The sequence below is a fragment of the Amblyomma mixtum genome, chromosome 3 (genome assembly GCF_055824585.1).
Source record: "Amblyomma mixtum isolate Tamu chromosome 3, ASM5582458v1, whole genome shotgun sequence".
In the NCBI taxonomy this organism is placed as follows: domain Eukaryota; kingdom Metazoa; phylum Arthropoda; class Arachnida; order Ixodida; family Ixodidae; genus Amblyomma; species Amblyomma mixtum.
In genome coordinates this window covers 175440905-175463026 of record NC_143014.1, presented here as the reverse complement: position 1 = coordinate 175463026, position 22122 = coordinate 175440905, and the positions used below count along the sequence as shown (strand labels likewise).

The following is a 22122-nucleotide window of genomic DNA, read 5'->3' as shown; positions in this document are numbered from 1 at the left end:
CCAGAACAGGAGGAGGGTGCGGGGGGGGCACCGTGGGGGGGCATCCGGCGACAGCGTGCGACGAGGGGCAAGCGGTCGTTAGGAGGAGGATTGAGTGGTCGTTAGGAGGAGGATGCGAACTGTCGTTAGGAGGGGAATGCGAGTGGTCGTTAGGAGGGGGCGCACACACACAAAAGCAATAAGGGGACACAACACATATATTTTTTCATCAGTTCTGATCATTTAAATAATACTAACATATATTCTTGCATCAGTGCTGATCACTTATCTTACATTTCATAAAAGGTACTACTTCAGGGCTCTGTTTGGGTTCTGTTTTTGTATAAAATTATTCGTGGTATTGAATTTTTCATTGCAATTAATAAACTGAAGCTTTAAAGAAGAAAAGAAATTGCTTCAGTTTGTGATGTTAGCTCTGCACATGGCATTTTCAAATCAAAATTGATGTTACAAAACTGCCAGCCGACTCTCCTGGTAAATGCAACATAGGAAGTAACTGGGCATACTTTGCGAGGTTAAGTTTGTGACTTATTGGAATTCTTTTGGTTTTCTGAATGCCTTAACATCTGTTCTGACTTTTCTTTTCCTTTGCCTAAAATGAAGTGTAGAGCGCATTTTGAGAAGTGGACCTGGAATTGTAATCTTGTTCTGGTACTTTTAGGCTTGAGTGTGTAGCACATGTAAGCATGCAGGCCCTTCAGCTTGGGTGTCAGTGTGGTTGCTATTGCAGCTTAGGAGTGTAGCTGTTACTGAGTGCTACTAGCGATCTGTTTAGGGGGAAACAATAGCAGGTAATCATGGGATCTACTTGCTGTTGTGCTAATTTTCCTCTTTATGAATACAGTGACTTAGACTAGTGGATTATATATTTACAGGAAACATTTGTGATGGCTGATGAGTTCGGTCAGGACTTGGAGCACGTTGAAGTCCTTCAACGCAAGTTTGACGAATTCCAAAAGGTGCGATGCATTGTTCTTTTTATGAATACTGTGAATGTGTTCCACTGTTTTTGAAAATTTCCTGATTGCTAATTTCTTGGTAATTAATCATAGGACATGGCCAGCCAAGAGTTCAGAGTGACCGAAGTGAACGAACAGGCGGAGAAGCTAATCAACGACGACCACCCCGAACGAGAAACTATCAGAAAAAGGCGAGAAGTAAGGCCCTCTTTGATTCTTTGATACAGTTGCTTAGTCTGACTTACAGATCGGTTAATGGTGTGATTGGACTTCATGACATTCTTTTGTGTTAATTATGAAGTTCGTAAGGCTTCGCACATTTTTTCTGTAGCAATGCTATAGTTGGTTCTGGGAGCTTAGTTCAGGTTCTTCCATGTTTGTTGGGTCCAGCATTTAATGTTCAGTTTTGTGCTAAAGAACTGTCATGTGGTTAGTGCTGTGCAATAAGTATGCAGAGTGGGGAAGGAGCAAATAGCGCAGTAGCTCTCCCCCTCCCCACCAGTTGGCATGAGGGAGGGGGCATAAGACTTGAAGAGGTGCTACCATGAGCCTCAGCCCACCCCTTAATGGAGAGAGCTGTGCATGCCTATGGTAATGTTACAGTACAACCCCACTATAGTAAACTCAGATATAGTGAAGTGAAACTGCAGTCCCATTTCACTGTCCATAGACGTCTGTAAAAAAATCTTTGACCAAAAAAAAATGTAAAGAAACTGCTGCAGTAAAAAGCATCTGGCCATGGCGCCGTACTTCCCACGGAATGATGACAACTCGGCACACGCGAGGCCAACATTCAGAGGCAAATGGATACGAAAAACAATAAAATGATGCTCTTTAAGATAGCTTCACCACCGAGCTCGGGAGCTGTGAGGAGAAGCCAACTTCTGGAAGTCCTTGGAGCTGGAGGCAAAGCACTCGGGGTGTACAGAAAAAAATAAAGTAAAGCTGGCTATGATTGCAGAAAGAAGGCGACGGGGGTTGCTGAGGAAGCAAAGACTCCAAATGTGCAGTGCAGAGTAGGGAAGGGAGGAAAAGGGGTGAACATTGGCAGCATGGCAGTGCGAAACGCAGGGAAGTGGCGGCACTAGAGCAGTTCTACTGCACTAGATGAGCGCGCCTTGACTGTGTCACGCATGTTTCCTAACTATGCCTCTCAAACAATGTTGAGGGTGCGGAAAATGATGTCGTGTTCACGCAAAACTTTTGTTTTCACATGAAATCAAATTCGCTTTATATTTGTAGCTGTATTTTATTTGTGCAAATGTGGTACCTTCACAAGGTGCAAACAAAATTGAAAATGTTATAGCAGGAAATGTGATTACTGAAAATATATATTTATCTTACAAAGGGACAATAAGAGGAGAATGGAAGGTATTTGTGAGTTTATTTTATAAAGCAACACTGTGTTTAGTGAGTAGTCAATTACCAGAGAGCATCCTCAGAGCCATGCCATCACCAACAACTGATATAGCAAAGGCCCTCATATAGTAAAGATTTTTGCTGGTCAGAGTCGTTTTTTACTATAAAGGGGTTCTACTGTATTAGCAAGGCTGCTGCATTTTGTATCTTAGTGACATTTAGATTCATTGCCATTCCAGAAACGCTGCTGTAGTGCCATTTTTAAAAAAAAAAAATCTTAGTCGTGTGGAATAGACACAAGACACTAAAGTAATTTTATTGACCAAGCAGACTATTACTTACGTAAAAAAAGAGTTCAGTAGTACAGATGCAGCTTTTCTTTTGCATGGATGCAGTATGGTTCCTCAGTTGTTTCGTTAGTAGTGTTTTGATATCGATTTTTGCAGTATGCTAGGTTGGCCTTTACACCTTGGCTTATTTTACCTGACATTTATCGTTGATTTAGGAGTAGTAAGAAATGGTGGTATTGCATATTGATTCTTTTACTTGAGAAGTGAAGTTTGCTAAATTGAAATTATTTGAACTCTGAAAAAAAAGGAAAAAGAGAGAGCACAAACTTGTAATGTGTTGAATAAGATATGGATAAAACTGTGGACTGGTTAAAGTGCTTGCCCCTCATGGGTGTATAGCCTCCATATGACATAAGTCATCATAACTGTATTTTCAGAGTAACTTGGAAAGGCGTGATTATACAAAGCTTGTAATGTGTGCAACTCTGCTACAGCAAGCTGAAATCCAGCTAAAGTAATGAGCAGTGGCTTTTTGTTGGCTGAATGTTCTGTCATGGATTACAGGAGCTGAACGAGGCTTGGAACAAATTGAAGGCCCTCACTTTGCTGCGGCAGGAGAGGCTGTTCGGCGCGCACGAGATCCAGCGCTTCAACAGGTTTGTACTGGTGTCTCTACTACTCAGTATAACTGTATTGTCTTGAATTATGTGGTCTGGCAATTGTGTGATTGTGGCACCAAAATTTGTGGGTTTTGGATGCTGTTTTATTAGTATCGTAATTCGCGAGAATAAAGTTAGCTGTGTACTTAATGGAAAAATTTTGTACGCAGAGATGCCGACGAGACAATTACGTGGATAACTGAAAAAGATGTAGTGCTGTCATCTGATGATTACGGCCGGGACCTGGTGAGCGTGCAGACTCTCCAGCGCAAGCATGAGGGCATCGAGAGAGACCTTGCCGCCTTAGAAGACAAGGTAGAGTCGCTGGCCTTTCCTCACAGATATCGGGCTAATGAAGAGTGAGAGTGAAAATTGCATTGCTGACTTTTTATTTTCTTGGCATAGTGTGGTGTAACTGATCAAGCAAAGAAAGCTTGGCTGTTCCTATTTCAGGTGATGACCTTGGGCCAAGAGGCTGACAGGCTTTGCAGCATCCACAGTGACCATGGGAGCCAGATCAGGGGAAAACATGCAGAGATCATGGCCACCTGGGAGATGCTCAAGAGAAAGGTGCGTGTGCAGCCTTCTTGTTGCTCAGAAGAGGAGCGCGTGTTGTTGTTGTTGGTGGTGACTGCTGCTGTTTGTGACAGCTGCTTTTAGAGCATTTTTACTTCGATTATATTTATTCGTCGAGCCCACTTATGATGAACACTTGCTTAATATGGTCAGAAGGGACGCTCCGTCACAGTTTACATGAGGGCCATGGAGCTGAATCTCTGATGGAACGAATGCCTGCGAAGATGAAATTCAGTTGCAGTGAACACTTGGGCACCAGGAACTCTGGTGCCAGGGCACATTGTGCACTCTTCATTGTGGTCCTATGTAAACATTGCTACCGCTTTTGCTTTTTTTGCATGAAGATTGTGAAAAGGGTGAGAGTTAAGCGAAGAAATTAAAAAAAAAAAAAACTTGGACCAGCAGCAGATTTTATTTTTCCAGGATACAAGGCTTCACTGTATATTTACAGTAAGGAGTCTCAGTGAAATACTGTAGTGGGACCTCTTACGAAAAATTAAGTGTGATTAGTAAAATGTAAGATTTGCAAGGGATAAACATCTATACAGAAAGAGCGTTAATACAAAAACCAAATTATTATATATTGACAAATTAGCTATGAAAACATATCAGACATGGCAATAACAACCATGAAAAAAATTCACTCGATTGCAAATGATGTCGGAGAAAAGAAGGTGATCAGTGAGGTAAAGTAATTACAAATGAGGTGAAATGAATTCCAAAAATTGCCTCTGTTTCCGTGCACTTTACTGCGTGGCTTACCCACCTCAGGAAATGACCTAGTGGCACAGGAGGAGCGCCACACTCCGGAGCTGTTGACACCCCATGTCTTCCCCTTCAAGCGCAGGACCCTCAGTGGGTCTTTTTATGCTGGGTCATGAAAAGTGATCTTATTGCACCTGAACAGAATTACAGGAACAGACTGGATGTATCTGCGCTGCAGCAGAGCGCATTCTTCACTTGCGGCAGTTGTCGCATGCTCCGCATGAGCTCGTCACAGATTCTTGAAAGCCAGAATAAATGTTACTAGCTCAAAGAGCTTAAGCACCTACTTCGTCAAATCTGTCTGTTTGTATGGTCCCAGCCAAGAGCAGATTCCGTATTTACTCGAATCTAGGCCGGCCACGATTCTAAGCCGAGACCCGAAAGTTGAAGGCCACAGAAAAAAAAAAAACTTACCTCGATTGTAGGCCGGCCGAAAAAACAACTGCGAACAAGAGGTACAGCACGCAAACGACATTTATTGCCAGGAACCCGCTCAGGCTGATCCCGGGCTGGCGTTTGGGCAAGGAGACGTATGCAACGCCAGCCCGGGATCAGCCGCCGATGTCCCGCCCGGCTTGAAGATTTGACGACTGCTCTGCAGCTAGTATAACTATCCGCTTAAAGGCGGCACTATAATGGCACCGCCTGTTTGGTGCCATGGTGTTGGTGATAAAAACCACGCACGAAAACTTCACTGCTGCGAATGTGCTCACGCCACCGCACGAGAACAGAACAAGGCCAAAATGGCAGCCAGTGCTCATGTGTGCTTTGATCAGTACCATCTACAGATAGCAACGGCTACGGATAGCAACGGCTACGGATAGCAACGGCTACGGATAGCAACGGCTACGGATAGCAACGGCTACGGATAGCAACGGCTACGGATAGCAACGGCTACGGATAGCAACGGCTACGGATAGCAACGGCTACGGATAGCAACGGCTACGGATAGCAACGGCTACGGATAGCAACGGCTACGGATAGCAACGGCTACGGATAGCAACGGCTACGGATAGCAACGGCTACGGATAGCAACGGCTACGGATAGCAACGGCTACGGATAGCAACGGCTACGGATAGCAACGGCTACGGATAGCAACGGCTACGGATAGCAACGGCTACGGATAGCAACGGCTACGGATAGCAACGGCTACGGATAGCAACGGCTACGGATAGCAACGGCTACGGATAGCAACGGCTACGGATAGCAACGGCTACGGATAGCAACGGCTACGGATAGCAACGGCTACGGATAGCAACGGCTACGGATAGCAACGGCTACAGTGCTGTCTTTCGTTGGCGTTTTGTGGGGGCGCCACCTGCGTGCTACATTTATTCGTATTTTATGAATACGAAACCTCGAAACGAAATCCTCGAATCTAAGCCGACATACGAGTTCTACATCTCGTTTTTTTGAAAAAACTATCGGCCTAGATTCGAATAAATACGGTAGGTGATTGTGCCTCGTGGACAGCGCTACATACGACCTTCCCTGATAGGCTCTTCTTGTTTTACTGTGTCTTGCTCAGCTCGCCAAGTACCCCTGCTACCCTTGTTACCCCTGCACTTTGTGCACTTTATTTGTCCAAAATATTGACTCCCACTAAGATTAAAGCTTGGATAGTGTGGAACATTTCCTGTGCACGGAAACGAGCCACTGCTGCTACCGGACCTGCACACAATGCTGGCATCATCTGCGAAAGGCTGTCGCTGGTTGGCACTGGTCAAAGACAGTGTCCTTGCAAGGTCTCAGCGCTTTAGAAGCAACAATTGACTATTTCCGGGTACAGATTTCACTCCTGGCTGATGTAAGCCCCATAATTAAAAGTGGTCTCTTATTATGTAGCACACTAGGCCAAAACACATGGTTCCAATTGCGATGTGCTAAAATGTGCCTACCGGCGTCAAAACTGGGCCAGGTGGATGACGACTTGCAGACGCTGCAAAGCCAGCGCACCTCTAAAGTCGGCCGTATGGTTGCCGTCTATATTATTAGTCCACTTACTGCAAACATGTGGATTTAATGAACAAATGATGCGTGGCATTCATGCTTGACTGTACTGTACTTGTGTAACAAACACTTTTTGTGAAACTGATTTATGCCAGTTTGGAAGGTACGTTTATTGGGAAACTTTGCTGTAGTCAAATAAAATTTTTCGGGATTTTAATGTCTGATGCATTTCTTTTGCAGGTCATTTGTTACGTAAGTAAACACAGTGGTCCTGAAATACACTGCATGTTATCGTGGATTTAAAATCTTCCATTTTTAGGCTGGGAAATCCTGATACTGGAACATATTATTTTGCCACTCTAGGCTAACGTGCCATAAAATGAGAAGTGAAATGAGTTATTGTGGATTTCTACTGTGTGTTTAATGCAAAGGGAGATCATTTAGTTTTATATATTGTACTTCATCAGAATGAAATTTCATTCTTGTCAAGATTACACTGTGTGAAACGCGCAACGATCACAGCAAACCTTTTTGTAGCATGAACCTATTGTTGTTGGTTCACGCTCAGTGTTGAGTCTTCGTTCCGTTTCTGTCCGTAAAAAGTTTAGCATGTTTCACCATGAACAACCAACTAAGCTCAGTTCTCGCACATTTAACCAATTGGCGTGCAACAATATTCTCTTTCTAGGCTCAAGAAAGGAGACGACGACTGGACGAATCGTACCTGCTGCACCGTTTTCTGGCAGACTTCAGAGATCTTGTGTCGTGGATTCATGACATGAATGCCATTATTTCGGCAGATGAACTGGCCAAAGATGTGGCTGGCGCAGAAGCTCTGCTGGAACGTCACCAGGAACACAAGGTGCCCGTGATTTTCATGTTGCCTTGTTTCACATGAAGCACAGAGTGTCTGAGCGAGTGTTAACCGCACCTTCTATGCCATCCTTGTAGGGCGAAATCGATGCGAGAGAGGACAGCTTCCGTTCAACTGCTGAAGCTGGACAGATTCTCCTGGACCAGAAGCATTACGCTGTTGATGAAGTCAAGGAAAAGGTAATGGTGCAAAATGCTGCTTACTGCATTCTGCTACTGTGGCTCATTTTAGCTTTGTGTTAATGAAGTGATTAGCTCATGTTAGTTAATCACTTGATTTGCACTTCTGGATGGTGGGCACAGGAGCTTCCATATGGACGTAATTTTAGGATATTAGCAAATTGCATGTGTCCTCAAACAATGCCGTATACTCGTGTAGCGGCCTGAACTTAAAAAAAAAAAAAAAATTGTGTGAATTCTGAAGGTGCAGCCCAGAAACTAATAAAAAAAATTACCTGTATTTTTGTCTCAGGCTAGTCCACAACAGTGGGTATGGCCCATACAGTGGGTGCAGCCCGTACAAGATATTATAAGTAATTTAGTGCATTATTTGCACCCAGAGTATATAGATGTTGACATACTGCATAAAATTAGGTACCTAATCCTGGTCTGGTTAAAGTGTCGATTATACTATGCCCTTGTTCAATCTCATCTTAATTACTGCTTATCAGTTTGAGGCTCTACTGCCAATTCAATGTTGACAGATTGGTGGTTCTCCAAAAATGAGCCATGCGCTACATTGAAAACATTGAACGGCTGGAGCACACTGCCCCAGCCTATCTTTGGCATGACGTGCTTGAAGTAAACCAGCTATACAAGCTTTATTTTGCTACATATATTGGGAATTAAATTGAGATTGTTCTAGATTATCTGACTTGTGCTTGCCCAGTAATACATTGCATAGCCGCTGTGGTGGCTTAGTGGTTATGACGCTTGGCTGCTGACCCGAAAGACGCAGGTTCAATCCCAGCCACAGTGGTTGAATTTCAATGCAGGCGAAATTCTAGAGGCCTGTGTATACTGTGCAATGTCAGTGCACGTTAACCCCAGGTGGTCAAAATTTTCGCAGCCCATTACTGCGGCGTCCCTCATAGCCTGAGTCTCTTTGGGATGTTAAACACTCGTAAAACCAGTAACACATGGTATAGCCATATAACTTCTTCATACTGCTTGTCATTAGAACAGCTTATGCTATCCAAACATTGGTGTATTTAATCCATAACTTTCTGAGCAGCCACCATCTATCATTGCTATCTTGCAGCTGCGTTTATCACCTGGAAGCTTTAAAAATATCTTCAAAAGTTGCCTGCTGTCATATTCAGTGTAATGAGTATTTTGTATTTGTTGTTTCGTGCTAAAAGTGCTTGCATGTTCAAAAACTTTGGACCTATTATGTCGTTGCTTGTAGTTGTTGAGCAATGTATGAATGACAGATCCCTTGTCAGGTAAAGAGCATCTGCATTTTGCCCTGTTATCCAAGACTGTATTGAAAAAAATATTGTTCCCAATAAAATGGAAAACTGAAGCAGCATTAAGGTTTCCTGTATTTCACCATGGTCAAGCTAAGTGTAGTTCCTGTTTGCCTTGTCTGAATGATTTGTTGTGTGGTCAAATGAAAGAGATCTTTGGCAGACACGTCTCAGTGTTGATTGTATTCTGCCTTGCATATGTGCAGCTGGGCATCCTGGAGAATGAGAAGAGTGTCCTCTTGGCTCTGTGGGAAGAGCGGCGCATCTTATACGAGCAGTGCATGGACCTGCAGCTGTTCTATCGAGACACTGAGCAGGCAGACACGTGGATGGCCAAGCAGGAGGCCTTCCTTGCCAACCAAGACCTTGGGGACTCTCTTGACTCTGTTGAAGCCCTGCTGAAGAAGCATGAGGATTTTGAAAAGTCTCTCAACGCACAGGAGGAGAAGATCAAGGTCTGGCATAAGCTTCTCTGTTAGAGATGTTTCCATGTCCTTTTGGATGCCATGGTTGTACAATGGAACCTCATTTACACCTTTCCGGTTCACACCATTTCCTGGTTCATACACTCAAAATCTCGGGCAATAAAAATGTCCCATATAGTTACTATTTTTATCCCGGTTCCTACTTTCCCGAAGAACACTATTTCCCGGCTACTGTATTCAAAATTTCAATAAATTCTGATCGTGTATTATGTTCGGTGACCAACTGCACATGTGCAAACATACACGTAGGCCAAACCTGGAGGCACTAGTCATAAAAAGCGGGCAGTCACCTGGTGTGGGGCTGTGGTGGCTTCTCTGCAATGCCTAAGTGCAATGGGGCGAAGCATTGCCTCTTTCTAAAACAAAACAAAAAAAACTTGCACAAACTTATAAGCGGGCCGTTCCCGTGGAGGAGAGACACGAAGAGGAGAAAAGCAGTGGCTTCTTTGCAGTGCTTAAATGCAAGGGGGTGAAGCATTCGAGAACTACAATGCACTTGCATACGAGCAAGCTGGGTGAAGAGCAAAAACACTGACAGTCAGCTGCTATGGCAACTTCTCTACTGGGCATTGGCTCAAGAGTGCGAAACATCCATTCTTTGCTACTGTTGCTATTTCAGTTGAACTGGATGTATTGCAAAGTTCTGCACTAAGGGCAGTGCATATGTGGACTGAATTCTGCGAGCACTAGAAAAGGAGGGTGTTCAGTCAGATCCTGTGCCAAAAAATGCTAATCGACATATTTATGAAGTGAAATTGTCAATAAATGACGTTCTTCCTGTGTTTAAAAAAAAAATGCATTGAGGTTATGCTGTGAACATGCATTGAAACAGCAACAATAAATTGCCTTGTTTAAACCTGGGGAAAAGTTGATGGAAAGGCCTGCTGATTTGTCATTTTGTTTTCGCAGGCTTTGGACGAGTTTGCAACCAAGCTCATTGAAGGGCAGCATTATGCCGCAGATGATGTTGCTCAAAGGAGAGCTGCTGTAAGTGTCATTTCTGTTGTGCTGATATTTCTTGTATTGTGCTTCAAAAACTTGTTTCATTCCTCAAAGCTTTAAGACCGTAAACTATCTTGCTTCACGTGTTTCTTCCTTCAGCTGTTGGAGCGAAGGAATGCACTTCTAGAGCGCTCTCACACTCGCCACACCATGCTGGAGGAGTCGTATCGTCTGCAGCAGTTTGAGCGGGACTGCGATGAGACTAAGGGTTGGATCAACGAGAAACTCAAGATTGCCATGGATGAAAGCTATCTGGTAAGTCGGTTCTTGTTATTTAGTTTTTATTTATCACAGGGCTTGCGAAGAGACATTACTTGTTGTAATGCTTTATAACATGAGGAGGAAAGGGTTAAACACTGTGTTCAGTACTTGGTTGTTAAGTAGCTGCTGCATGTTTGTAGACAGCATGTGCAAAAATAGTAAAAAAGCTCATTGTGCTCGAATCTTAGTGGAGTTTTGTCAAACTGTATTGTCATTCATAAGTACTGCTGGGGCACAGGCGCGCAGGAGGGGCAAGGGCCAGCTGCAAGATATCGCTGGGGTGCCTGGCAGCTCTGAACTCTGTTAGCGAGAGTGCACATGGGGCGTCTATTTCTGCCGGAAAAGGCGGTCTACTTACGGCCCATTCACACTTGAGCCACGAAGGGCGTGCGACCGGCTGTCACTTGCGACCAGGGAGTGGTTTAAGTGTACCGATGGTCACACTTTCAAGGGTCAAGGGTGACCTCCGGGTCACTTTCTCGAATTGGGTCTCTTTCGGAATGAAGGTTGTCGACCTTGGCTGTTACCAGCAATGAGAAGCTGGATGTGGAACAAGCTTTCATTCACTTCCGTGGCACCGCTGATCGGTTAAAGACTTGCAGTTGCGAAGCTAGAAAATAGAGCAGCATGGAACTGGCGTGCGACTGTGGCTTTTCAACCGTTGCAACCATTTGAGACTGTCTCTTTTGGGCAATATTATTCTTTTACTTGCCCATGCTAATTTCTGTCTCTTTTGGACCAAGGTGGTCACACAACCTCTGACTCGAAAGTGTGAATGGGCCTTCAAAGTGGGCCTGGAGTGGTGTTTTAATCCTTAGGGTTGATACTGAAAGTGGTGCTTTGATGTCTCTCAATGGTGTAGTGGTAGTAAAATTCGAACAGTTAAATGTTTATCTGACGGGATGTTCCTGGCGATGCCTTACCAGAATAGCAGCACACGCTGGTTCATTGTGATGGTCGCTTCTCTCTCAAAGCCCAAGGAAAGCAGAGTAGGTGCTTTTGGATGAGCACCCTAGGCATGGGAAGTGGGTATGCCATTCACAGCCATGATCATAGTTCCAGGCCACCAGGTGATGTGCCAGTGCATCTAGACTAGTGCTTTTGCATCTTGGCACTTTTGTCGGCAGTAGTTTACTGCATATTTGATAATGTAAAACAAATGCGTTCATGTTTTCAGGGTCAACACAGTCGTGTATTTAAAGGCTGTTCTTTTTCCAAAATTTGGCAGTTATTTAGAAGTTCTGTGTATCTTTGTTGTACAAAGTCAAGCAGCATTGTTTTTGTCCATTATGTGAGGTTAGCAGATTAGCGTCTTTTTTTTTTATTCCCCAGGTCCCGTGTAAGTTTGGTAATTGGGGCTTCACTTCAGTTCCAATAGGTGAAAGATGTGTTAGCATAAAGTGGTAGCGTTTTTTTACTCTGGTCCTAGCCTAATGCACATTGCTTAGTGTTTGGATGTGTCTGCAAGAATGCATTGGCTTGCAGGTCATTTTCTTTTTTTTTTTTTCAGTTCATGCATTGTTAGTAAACCAATTTGTGTGGTTGAGCTTGCTTCCCCCAAAGTGTTGTGGTTCTATAGTTGATGCTGCTTTGTGTTTAATAGTTCTTGCTGTTGTCATGATTATTTTACATTGAATACTACAGCCAATTTATGTATTTTTATTTTCCAGCCTTATTGTAACAAGGTACTGATCAATGGCATCTACTCCGCTGTAGCATTTTGTTGTATATAAGCAGTTCATTTGTCCTTCATTAGTGTGTCTCTTTGTTCATTTCTTCTCAGGATCCCACCAACCTGAATGGAAAAGTTCAAAAGCACCAGAACTTCATTCAGGAGCTCAATGCCAACAGAAGTCGTGTGGAGGACATCACAAGTACTGGCCAAGAGCTGGTTGATGCTAACCACTATGCATCGGACCGCATCAGGTTTGTTTAAGGAATTATGCCTTGATGCAATGTTACTAGCAGTGTTGTGAGATGTCTTACTACATTTTTTTTTTTTCCCCCCGCATGTACTGTATATTGGCCCTCACAATATTTTTGCCAATGCAATGAGCCTGTTGGGTAGCATTCTAATGTTGATTTATTATATTGAACTGTCGAACCTCTATATAACTAACACAGATATTATGAATTATTGGCTGTATTAACTCTGTTGAAAGGTGTTGAAAAAGGCGATAGCTTTCGCTCTGACGTACCATTTTCAGTGCGACACGGCTGTAACGAGGAGAAGCCACTCTTGATGACAGTTGGCTTGTCACCGTTGCATGCTGGTGGTGCTGTGTGGAGAAGCCAACCTCACTGACGCTAGGTTTTTTCGGTCTCCGGAATCGCAGCAAATGCTTTGAAATGGTGCTAAAACTCTGGAAGAGGTCTCCCCATTTCTCTAATAAAGTATCACATGAGTTGCTGTCTCATCACTGGCTAAATTGCACTGCTCTTGCGTGTGTTTTTGTTGAAATTTTTTCGTATGAATTTCGGCTAAATCGAGCTATTTTACGATTTGTTTACCTGTTTGCTATAATGAGCTGCAACTGTCCTTTGTGAATGTTGACTTTTATCTTGGAATGTGTAGCAGCTGCCCTGCATTTGCTGCATGCTGGAAGGCCAGCTGGCATACCTGTTTGTGTAAATGTGGACTAAAATAAATGTTGCTTCTTGCTTCTGTGCAACAGCCAACGCATGGAGGAAATTATCACACTGTGGCAGTCGCTGAGCAAGGCCGCCGACACCAAAGGAACAAAACTGAGTGAAGCTTCCGCTCAGCAGCAGTTCAATAGAGGCGTCGAGGACATTGAGCTTTGGCTGTCCGAAGTCGAGGGCCAGCTCATGTCGGAGGACTGTGGCAAGGTACGTGAACGAGACTTCAGTCATATGTGAGGAATTTCTTTGTGTGAGTAGGCTGGTTGCGTTATCTTGGCAACCAACCTATTCAAGTACATTTGAGGGGGGTAACACCCTGAGAGCATTTGGTTACTTTGTGAGGAAAGATGAAGAAGAGAAAAGGGAAGGAATCACTAATTTGCAATCCAAATGCTAGATATTTTAAAGTCAAATTGAATTATTCTGCAGTTTGTTAAATTTGAATTTGAAATCTGAATATTCGCACTGATCTGAATAGTATGCAGTACACTGCCATTTGATCATGCTGGCAGGCATCTGATGCCACTTTTTGGAAACTTGAATTGAGGGTGAAGAAATGTGGGATCCAGGTCTATGAACATTAATGGGCGATGCCATGTTAAAATTCGGCTTTCAGAGTTTGAAGAATTTGTATTCACTTTTCTGCAGGACCTCACCAGTGTCCAAAACCTCTTGAAGAAGCATGCACTCTTGGAAACTGATGTGGCCTCTCATTCTGTGAGTAACTTTTGGATTGTATTTGTAACTTTTAGATCGTATTTTTGAATTTCTCTTCCATTGAGTCTATTCGCTTTAGACATCTTCTTGCTCTTTGTAGTGTTAACATGCAGGTACCTTTCCTGTTTGAAGCTACATCAAAATCTGTAATAGTGTTTCCTTTGAGATAAGTTCATATTGGAAGGGTCCAACCTTTGCACTATTTAAGTTGTTGAGCACATTGTCATGTTCATCAAGAACAGTTGTGAAAACTAAATCATTTTGGCAAAATGTCATGTAACTGTATAGTCTTTCACTATTTACAGCCAGAAACCCTACACATGTTCTAAATTTTATGGAATATGGGGATTTGTGAGGACTGCTATTCCATAGTAGTAGCTTGATAGTTCAGAAGAGGCTCCATTTTATTTTGTTTTGCAGGTGAAGTGTTTCTTGAAGCAATAGGTTTAAGAATTGATCTTCAGCTATATAAGCTGCCTGTATGCTTTCATTGCATGACATAGTATTATGGCTGTTAGAACCAGAGCATATGAGGTGGCGTTTGAGCATTTGGCCAAAACCCAAGCTGAGTTGTAATGGAAAGGTGCTTTTAGTGAGTGAACTCTCGATTTGTTTCTAGACATACAGCTAAAAACAGTTAATTGCCGCCACGGTGGCTCAGTGGTTATGGTGCTCGGCTGTTGACCTGAAAGACGAGGGTTTGATCCCGGCCACGGTGATTGAATTTCAGTAGGGGTGGAAATGCTAGAGGCCTATATACTGTGCGATGGCAGTGCACGTTAAAGAACCCCAGGTGGTCGAAATTATCCACAGCCCTCCACTACTTAGCCTTAGTCACTTTTGGACGTTAAACCCCATAAAACCGAAACCAAACACAGTTCATTCAGAACAAAAATTTAAAATGGTGTACTTATTTCATTCTTGTTAACGTTGAGATAAAGGGGTTAGATGTGTGTTTCATGGGTTCTGCAAGTGAAAGGTACTTGCCTGTATGCATGAATGTGTATGTGGAGAGGCTGTTTACCTCTTCTCTTCATAGCCAAGAGTGTTTTATTGTGCCATTCCAACCAAGACCTAATCGGTAGTACTTAGGCTATGCTGCCGGTTGTAAGTAGTTTCAAACCTGAGATGTGGCATTAGTGGTAGATGGTAGCATTGGAGGTGCATGCGTTACCCCAGGCATTTGTATATGCTTCAGATCTCCCCTGGAAGATGTGTGCCTAAAGTAAGTATATCTGCTTGTCTCCAGGGTGATGCTTGGAGCAGTGCAGTGTCTACATTTGCGAACGGGACCTGAGCGGTATCAAATCTTTCCTGTACTAAGGGCAATTTCCACAGAAGTTGATGCAAAAATGTGTTGCCGTCTGAACGAGTTTGTGTAGAAAGATTAGTGGGGCATGCAAAATGAACGCAGGAATTTTTTTATGATAGATGGCTTCTGGTATGGCTCTGGCGAGGGCCAATTCTCATTTTCTTTTTTGCTAGTGCATATGCTAGTGCAAATGCTAGTGCAAATGCTAGTGTAGGGGCCCTAAAATGTGTTGATATGACAGGAATGAGTCAAAAAAAGATTTATTGAGACCTTGAAAGAAGTGTGGAATCGCAATATGGGTATGAGGACCTGACAGAATTGGCATAATTAACCAGCGGATTTGGATACATTTTTTTATATTTAATTCTGGCATACTCCTTTCAAAAAGTTGAAAATTTTTTCCCTACTGGATCTTAATTTGCATCTGAAGGGGTTAAGCGTTGTTGAAGGGTGGGGGGTATGCACTCGGTCGAAGTGCTGAGGACTAAAATGAGCATATGTGCGTGTGTATATGCAGGATCGTGTGGACGGCGTCATGATCCAAGCCCAACAGTTTGCGGACAAAGGTCACTTTGATGCACCGGCCATTATGGCCAAGAAGGCAGCCTTGGTGGAGCGATATAACATGCTGCAGGCACCCATGGCCACTCGCCGTCAGAAGCTGCAGGATTCCTTGCGCGTGCAGCAGCTGTTCCGCGATGTTGAGGATGAAGAGGCCTGGATACGAGAGAAAGAACCCATTGCTGCTTCCACCAACCGAGGTGGGCCTTCTTTGAGGCTAAAGTGTACTGTGTTGCATGCAAGCCTTACCCTCTGTTTTTTGTCTGTTTTTGTCTAGGCTCATGGCTTGCATAAGGCATTCAGCTGAGAAGTATTGATGGGTTTAATTATCATAAAATACAAATTTCACAGGCTCTTTGAGCTGTAGGTTGGACATTAGACTTCCTTGTTACAGGCTAGTCGCTCATGGGGGAGACACAGTGGTCAGGTACAAATTTCAGTGAGGCTATAGTGTAATCTGAGATGGGATTTAGCACTCCAAGTATGCAGAAAATTGTAATGAAGCTGTGTTCATATTTGTAGTGGGCTTTCATACAATGTGAACCACTTGTTATAGCAGTTGTGCAAACCGTGATAAACTGAACCATAAATTTTCAAGTCAGCATGCATGTCAGTCATGACCAAGTTGCCAACAGCTGTTCTCCATGAAGTGCGCCACTGCCCCAGTCACCTTATTTTTTCTTTTAATGTAATGTGACTGCAACATAGACGTATTAAACATGCTGTTTTCATTTAATGTGTAAGGAGTGAATGAGGGCAGTAATAATGGCAAAAAGAGGGTGCTTAAAACTTTCTGTGACCTTGTGCTGTTGTCCTCTATTAACTACTGTTACAGTAGTTTCACGACTTTATTATGGCTGTTGCTTTTCTCCCACATGGTAAACATTGTCTGTTGCCTTAAACTGTTAATGGAATTAGGTGCTCTCCAGAGGTATAAGAAATCTGCCTTTATCCTCAACTATTCCCACCTTCATGTGCATTACTTCGCTATTGTGTGAAAAGTGTGCTTATCGTGCTGAATACTGGAGTAGGCTTGCCCACTAAGCCAGCATAAATGATACTTTTTCTCTGCAAAGCTGCATTTTAAGCAGCTGTATGGTAGTAGTAAGTAGGGGAAGTGGTACTTACAAAAGCTTGCTTTATGTCCAGCTCAGTGCAGCACAGTCATTTTACTTTTGTTATCTCTGAAATATTAACAAATGTAAAGTGGACCACACTACTACATTTCCACACACCACTTTGGTGAACAGTGGGCAGCAAAAATAGCAGGACTGGTCAGCAAACTGTTTTTTTTTTCTACTTCGTTTATTAATGCTGAGAGCTCATAACATCCGAGTGATGATAATACGGGAGTGGATTTGAGTGAAATATAGTATATAGTCGCCGACAGATTTTTCACTCAGTGGTACCCGGAAAATGGTCCAAATAATCGGAACAGCTTAAAAAATTCTGTAAGCTTCAGAAAAAGTAACTCTTCTGCGAAAAACCGGCTTTAAAAATTGCGAAATTCGCTGCTTCCCATGTTCTGCTTGCAAGTGATATTACTTTGTCTGAGACAGTCATGCTTTTGTCATGCCACACCACCTCTCGTCGCAACACACAGTGTGATGTGGCTGCAGGTCATGCCATGAACGAATGCACGTGCTGCGCGGAGAACAGTGTTCCATGAACGAATGCACGTGCTGCGCGAAGAACAGTGTTCCATGAATGAATGCACGTGCTGTGCGAAGAACAGTGTTCCATGAATGAATGCACGTGCTGTGCGAAGAACAGTGTTCCATGAATGAATGCACGTGCTGTGCGAAGAACAGTGTTCCATGAACGAATGCACGTGCTGCGCGAAGAACAGTGTTTGCATGTGGGCAACAACACTTGTGAAGCGAAAAGTGACCCATGGGAACATGCGAGCGGAAGGGAGTGCCTCCTAATGTACACCCCTCCCGCATCTGTTGCCCCACACTGCTGGTGGCGTCGTCCAAGCCACAACGCTGCAGCTGTCCCGTTCTGCTGTTTTCAACGTGATCACATGCTCTTTGTAGGCCATCTCGATGGCAGTGGAGAGCGTGCCATTATCTCGAATGACAACGATGAACAAATAGCCAAGCCTGTCCAAGCCAGTACGCCTTAGTCACTCCTATCAGCACCCACAGACTCGTTTAAATTCAAGATGGCGCCTTTCACGGCGGCGGAGAACGGGTTGGCTGTGACAGCGATGCCCACTCACATCTAAATAAGGCTGAAAAACTTCCAGTTGAAAAATGATCTCTACATTATTGTTGGCATCTGTTTTAGTTCAAAAAATCAAACTTTTACACTCCACAGAGTCTGAAATATGGGTCGTGAAAATGTACACGCTCCTATGAGGTGCATGGCAGTTCCTCAGCAAAGTCCGAATTATTGGGGCCTGAAAAATCTGTCTGCTACTGTAATTGTACCGCGCAAACAAAATAGATACCATTGTCCCTCCGTTATGTTGCACAGTGCTGTGAAAGAATAAAAGTGTAGTAAATGCAGAAAGCACACAAGAGTTGTGTTCTGGAATGTCACAATGTTGTATGACTGAAGTGAGAAATGTTAAATTTAGTTGTGCATAAAAATGGCATAAAAAATTAAAAATGTATAACCAGCGCTTTACAGTTAAATCTGCATGTAACGAACCTCCATGTAGTGAATTTCTCGATTTAAGTTTTTTAATTCCCCATTGCCACCCCCATTGAAGCGTGTGTATTTGAGACCGCCATGTAAAGACCGTTATATTGAGGTCAACTGCCACTACACGAACTCGCTAGGCAGACTATCTGCTAGCACAACTATCTGTTAGCTTGTGCTCAGTTATGAAATTTGGCAGAAAAGCTTCACGATGATAGAGCACAAACTGACATGAGAGGAGCGTCAACAATCGCAACGAGCGACCGCAGTTGAGATGGGAAGGCAGAGAGTGTCAGCGATGCAAGGCGAAGAGTCTGCTTCCTGGGGCAACAGCGGTGGCCAGAACGAAAGAGGGAACATACGGGAAAAATGTGCCTTTGCGGCCGCCGGCCGGTCTACTGCAGCGACACGACTGCGCACGCTCTTCTCTAGCTTGGCCGCGATGCCCCTCTCCCCACCCCACTCGTAGCGACGTTACGCGAGCTGTGGCGGAGGTGGCGGCAGCTGCCACGGCAGTCACACTATCAGGCATTGAAGAATGGGTTTTCTGTAAACATTTTCAAGGTGGCTTCACCTATGTTAGTTTCTTACTTTGGTTTCTGTTCTGCATCGCCCTTTTGGGTCTTCTCGCGAAAACTGCATGCAACTAAAACCTGGATGTAACAAAAAAATCCTAGACTTCAACTTCGTTATCTCCAGGTTTAACTGTATTCTGAATCTTGTTTCAGATTAGGCTAGTCTTCTCTTTCAGCTTGTGGTTCCTTGAGTGCATTGACACACATCCAAAAACTGTTAACTGTGACAGCATTTTAAGGTGACAAGATTCATTTTTGTGGAGCACTTAGCTTTTTTTTTCCAGGACGTGACTTGATTGGAGTGCAGAACCTGATCAAGAAGCACCAGGCTGTGCTTGCTGAAATCAACAATCATGAGAACAGAGTTCGCAGCGTGTGTGAAGCAGGCGAGAACATGGTGGCTGATGGCCACTTTGCCCATGATGAGATAAACAAGCGAATTCAGAACCTCAGCGAGAGATGGCAGCAGCTCAAAGTGAGTTATTGTGCATGCTATGTACCTTGTGCCATTCTACTTTCAATGACTACCGTATAAATGCATGTAAGGGCCGCACTTTTTTTTTTTTTTGATGAGGGCCAATTTTTGGGGTAAAAATTTTTCCTTAAAGTAATACACACTAATCAGGGGATGAGCGGCTTTTATTCTACATTCAGTCGTCACTTGCAGAGTCTTCAGACTCGGAGCTGGTGCTGTGCTCTGGTGCACACTCATCCCACAAAGTCGCGCAGCATGGCAATGCGTAGCCGTTGTTCCGCACTTCCATAACATAGCAGAGCAGCTCTTCTTCCAGTTTAGGGAACTTGCACGGCTTGCCTTGGAAAGCGCGTGTTTTGCAGCTTGTGCTCTTCAATGCATCTTTTTGGTTGCACCATCGTCGGACGCACTTCTCGGCCGCGTAGAATTTACTGCCCGCCGCACGCTTGCCGTGGCCGAGAGCAAACTCCCAGCCATGTAGCAATTAAGGTGCTTGCCCATTGTGCTAAAATTGCAATGCTCGGCAGCAGCACATGAAAGCCACGACTATGGTGAACTGCCATGCTGCTACAACTCGCGCGCCTTTGACAGTCGCAAAAAGCTGGAGTTGGTGATACTGATGCCGATATGGATAGTGGGAGCTCGCGGCGGGAGAAAAAGTTGATGATGATGATGATGATATGTCATCAGTCATCCATGGGCGGCACCTAGAAGCTCCTGTGCGTGCGTGCGGCCTCTGCGATCAAGCGCGCTGTTGCTCGCAGCTGGAGCTGATCGTGGAGGTCATAATGCACGCATTTCGTGGGTCGTGGAAAGTTTGGATGCAGCCCTTACACGGATCTTTTTTTTTGTTGTTAAATATTTCCTTCGGGAAAACAGGGTGTGGCCCTTACACGCGTTTATGCAGTATTTTCATCTTCATGTAGCAGGTACAGTAATGTGCAACCTTTTATGAAGCTGCATGCTACTGTGGCTTGCTAAACTTGATTTTATCGCCCGATTCATGCTTTTACCAGCCAACTTCAGTTCAGGCTTCAGTTAGGAACAGAGTAATGGGGGAATCAGTTGTAAAGGTTTGGAATTAGTTTCTCCAACTGACATATTACTGGGTGCCACCACCTGGACCGCTGTTTGAAGCTGTGAATACGTCTGCCAGGAGCAGTTTATTTCCAGGGTGGATTTTAGTTTTAGATTTTAGGATTTTAGGAAGGGGAAGAAAAATCATGTAAGATCCAATTTTTTTGATGTAGACTGTCAAAATAATGCATTGCTCAAATAGGACTGCCCGCTCCAGAAGTCTATAAATATGTTACTACTTCAGTTACTACTTCAGTTACTACTCATCACTATAAAGATATCCTTATCAAAAAAGAAAAGAAAACGAAAAAAGATAGTCTGTGGAAGGTGAAATGGGACTGCAGTTTCACTTTACTATATAAGAAATTTCATATTAGACGGACGGTGGGAGGTGTAACATGCACTTAGGATTTCAAATCGCAGTGCAGATGGGCAATCACAACATGCCCCAGCTGGTTTCTTGGTTGCACTGCTACATCTTTTTAAGTAGCGTTGACAGCAGCAGTGAATAGTGCTGTGGCTTCTGTTTTGAGATGGCAGCCCATACACCCAACTAAGCTCCCCAGGTGCCTTAAGGATGGCATAGCTTTGTTACATCATGTAGGAATTTTTTCGCATTCAGTATCAAAACGCAGCAGCACAAAGCTACCATGACATACATTCAGTGCTGTTTATATTTCTACCATGCGTACAAGTATCTGTGAGCTTAGTATGGTGGTCAAGGGCATGCTACCATAGTGTTGGGTGAAGGTAATCTAGCTTCTGCATGCCCTGCTTGCATGTCAATGTTCAGTTCTTTTTTTTTATTATTGCAGGTTGGGCATCTAGTGGCAGTTATTTCAGCTTAATGTATCTTTTAATGTGCCTTTTGAATATCTGATCAGTTATCTTGAATTTCTTCTTCCAGGACAAGGCCTTGCAGCGGAAGCGTGATTTGGAGGACTCTCTCCAAGCGCACCAGTATTTTGCTGACGCAAATGAAGCAGAGTCGTGGATGAAAGAGAAAGAGCCCATTGTTGGTAGCCAGGACTACGGCAAAGATGAAGACTCTGCTGAGGTCTGGTTTTGTTTGGGAATAGTACTTCCATTTGCTAGTTCAGTGCTTTGACCTTAAGGCAGCAGTAATTGCTTGACAATACAGTACGGTCTCGTTACAACAGACCATGATAGTACCTAAGATTTTGTTTGTTGTAAAAGAAGTCTGCAGAATCAAAATACTGTTTTAGGGCATTGCAGGACAGCCTTACACGAGTCTGTTATAACCAGGGTGAATTAATGAGTCTAGTGTAGTTCTCTGTAGCCGTGTATGGCTTTTAGATCAAACTTCAAGGAGCCGGAGATTTTTGTTTCAATTTTCAAAAGTGCACCTTAATATGATCCAAGTCTAAATGCGATTTGCTTAATGGACAACATAAAATAAGGGTGAAAGTTATCAGTAATACATTGATTTCCCAATAGAGTGAA

The 22122-nt window shown here is 43.7% G+C and overlaps 1 protein-coding gene across 3 annotated transcripts in view; it reads left to right on the top strand.

Moving 5' to 3' along the window:
• The window catches only part of alpha-Spec (alpha spectrin), a 79202-nt gene that overhangs the window by 15794 nt on the left and 41286 nt on the right, over positions 1-22122 (top strand). For all 3 annotated transcript variants that reach the window (XM_089581996.1, XM_089581994.1, XM_089581995.1), the window contains exons 5-20: positions 876-959; positions 1053-1157; positions 3173-3264; positions 3438-3582; positions 3721-3837; positions 7248-7421; positions 7511-7612; positions 9108-9356; positions 10296-10373; positions 10488-10643; positions 12433-12575; positions 13325-13499; positions 13941-14009; positions 15839-16082; positions 19391-19581; positions 21566-21715. In XM_089581996.1, the coding sequence (XP_089438122.1) occupies positions 876-959; positions 1053-1157; positions 3173-3264; positions 3438-3582; positions 3721-3837; positions 7248-7421; positions 7511-7612; positions 9108-9356; positions 10296-10373; positions 10488-10643; positions 12433-12575; positions 13325-13499; positions 13941-14009; positions 15839-16082; positions 19391-19581; positions 21566-21715 (2274 nt within the window). The remainder of the gene's footprint in view (positions 1-875; positions 960-1052; positions 1158-3172; positions 3265-3437; positions 3583-3720; positions 3838-7247; positions 7422-7510; positions 7613-9107; positions 9357-10295; positions 10374-10487; positions 10644-12432; positions 12576-13324; positions 13500-13940; positions 14010-15838; positions 16083-19390; positions 19582-21565; positions 21716-22122) is intronic.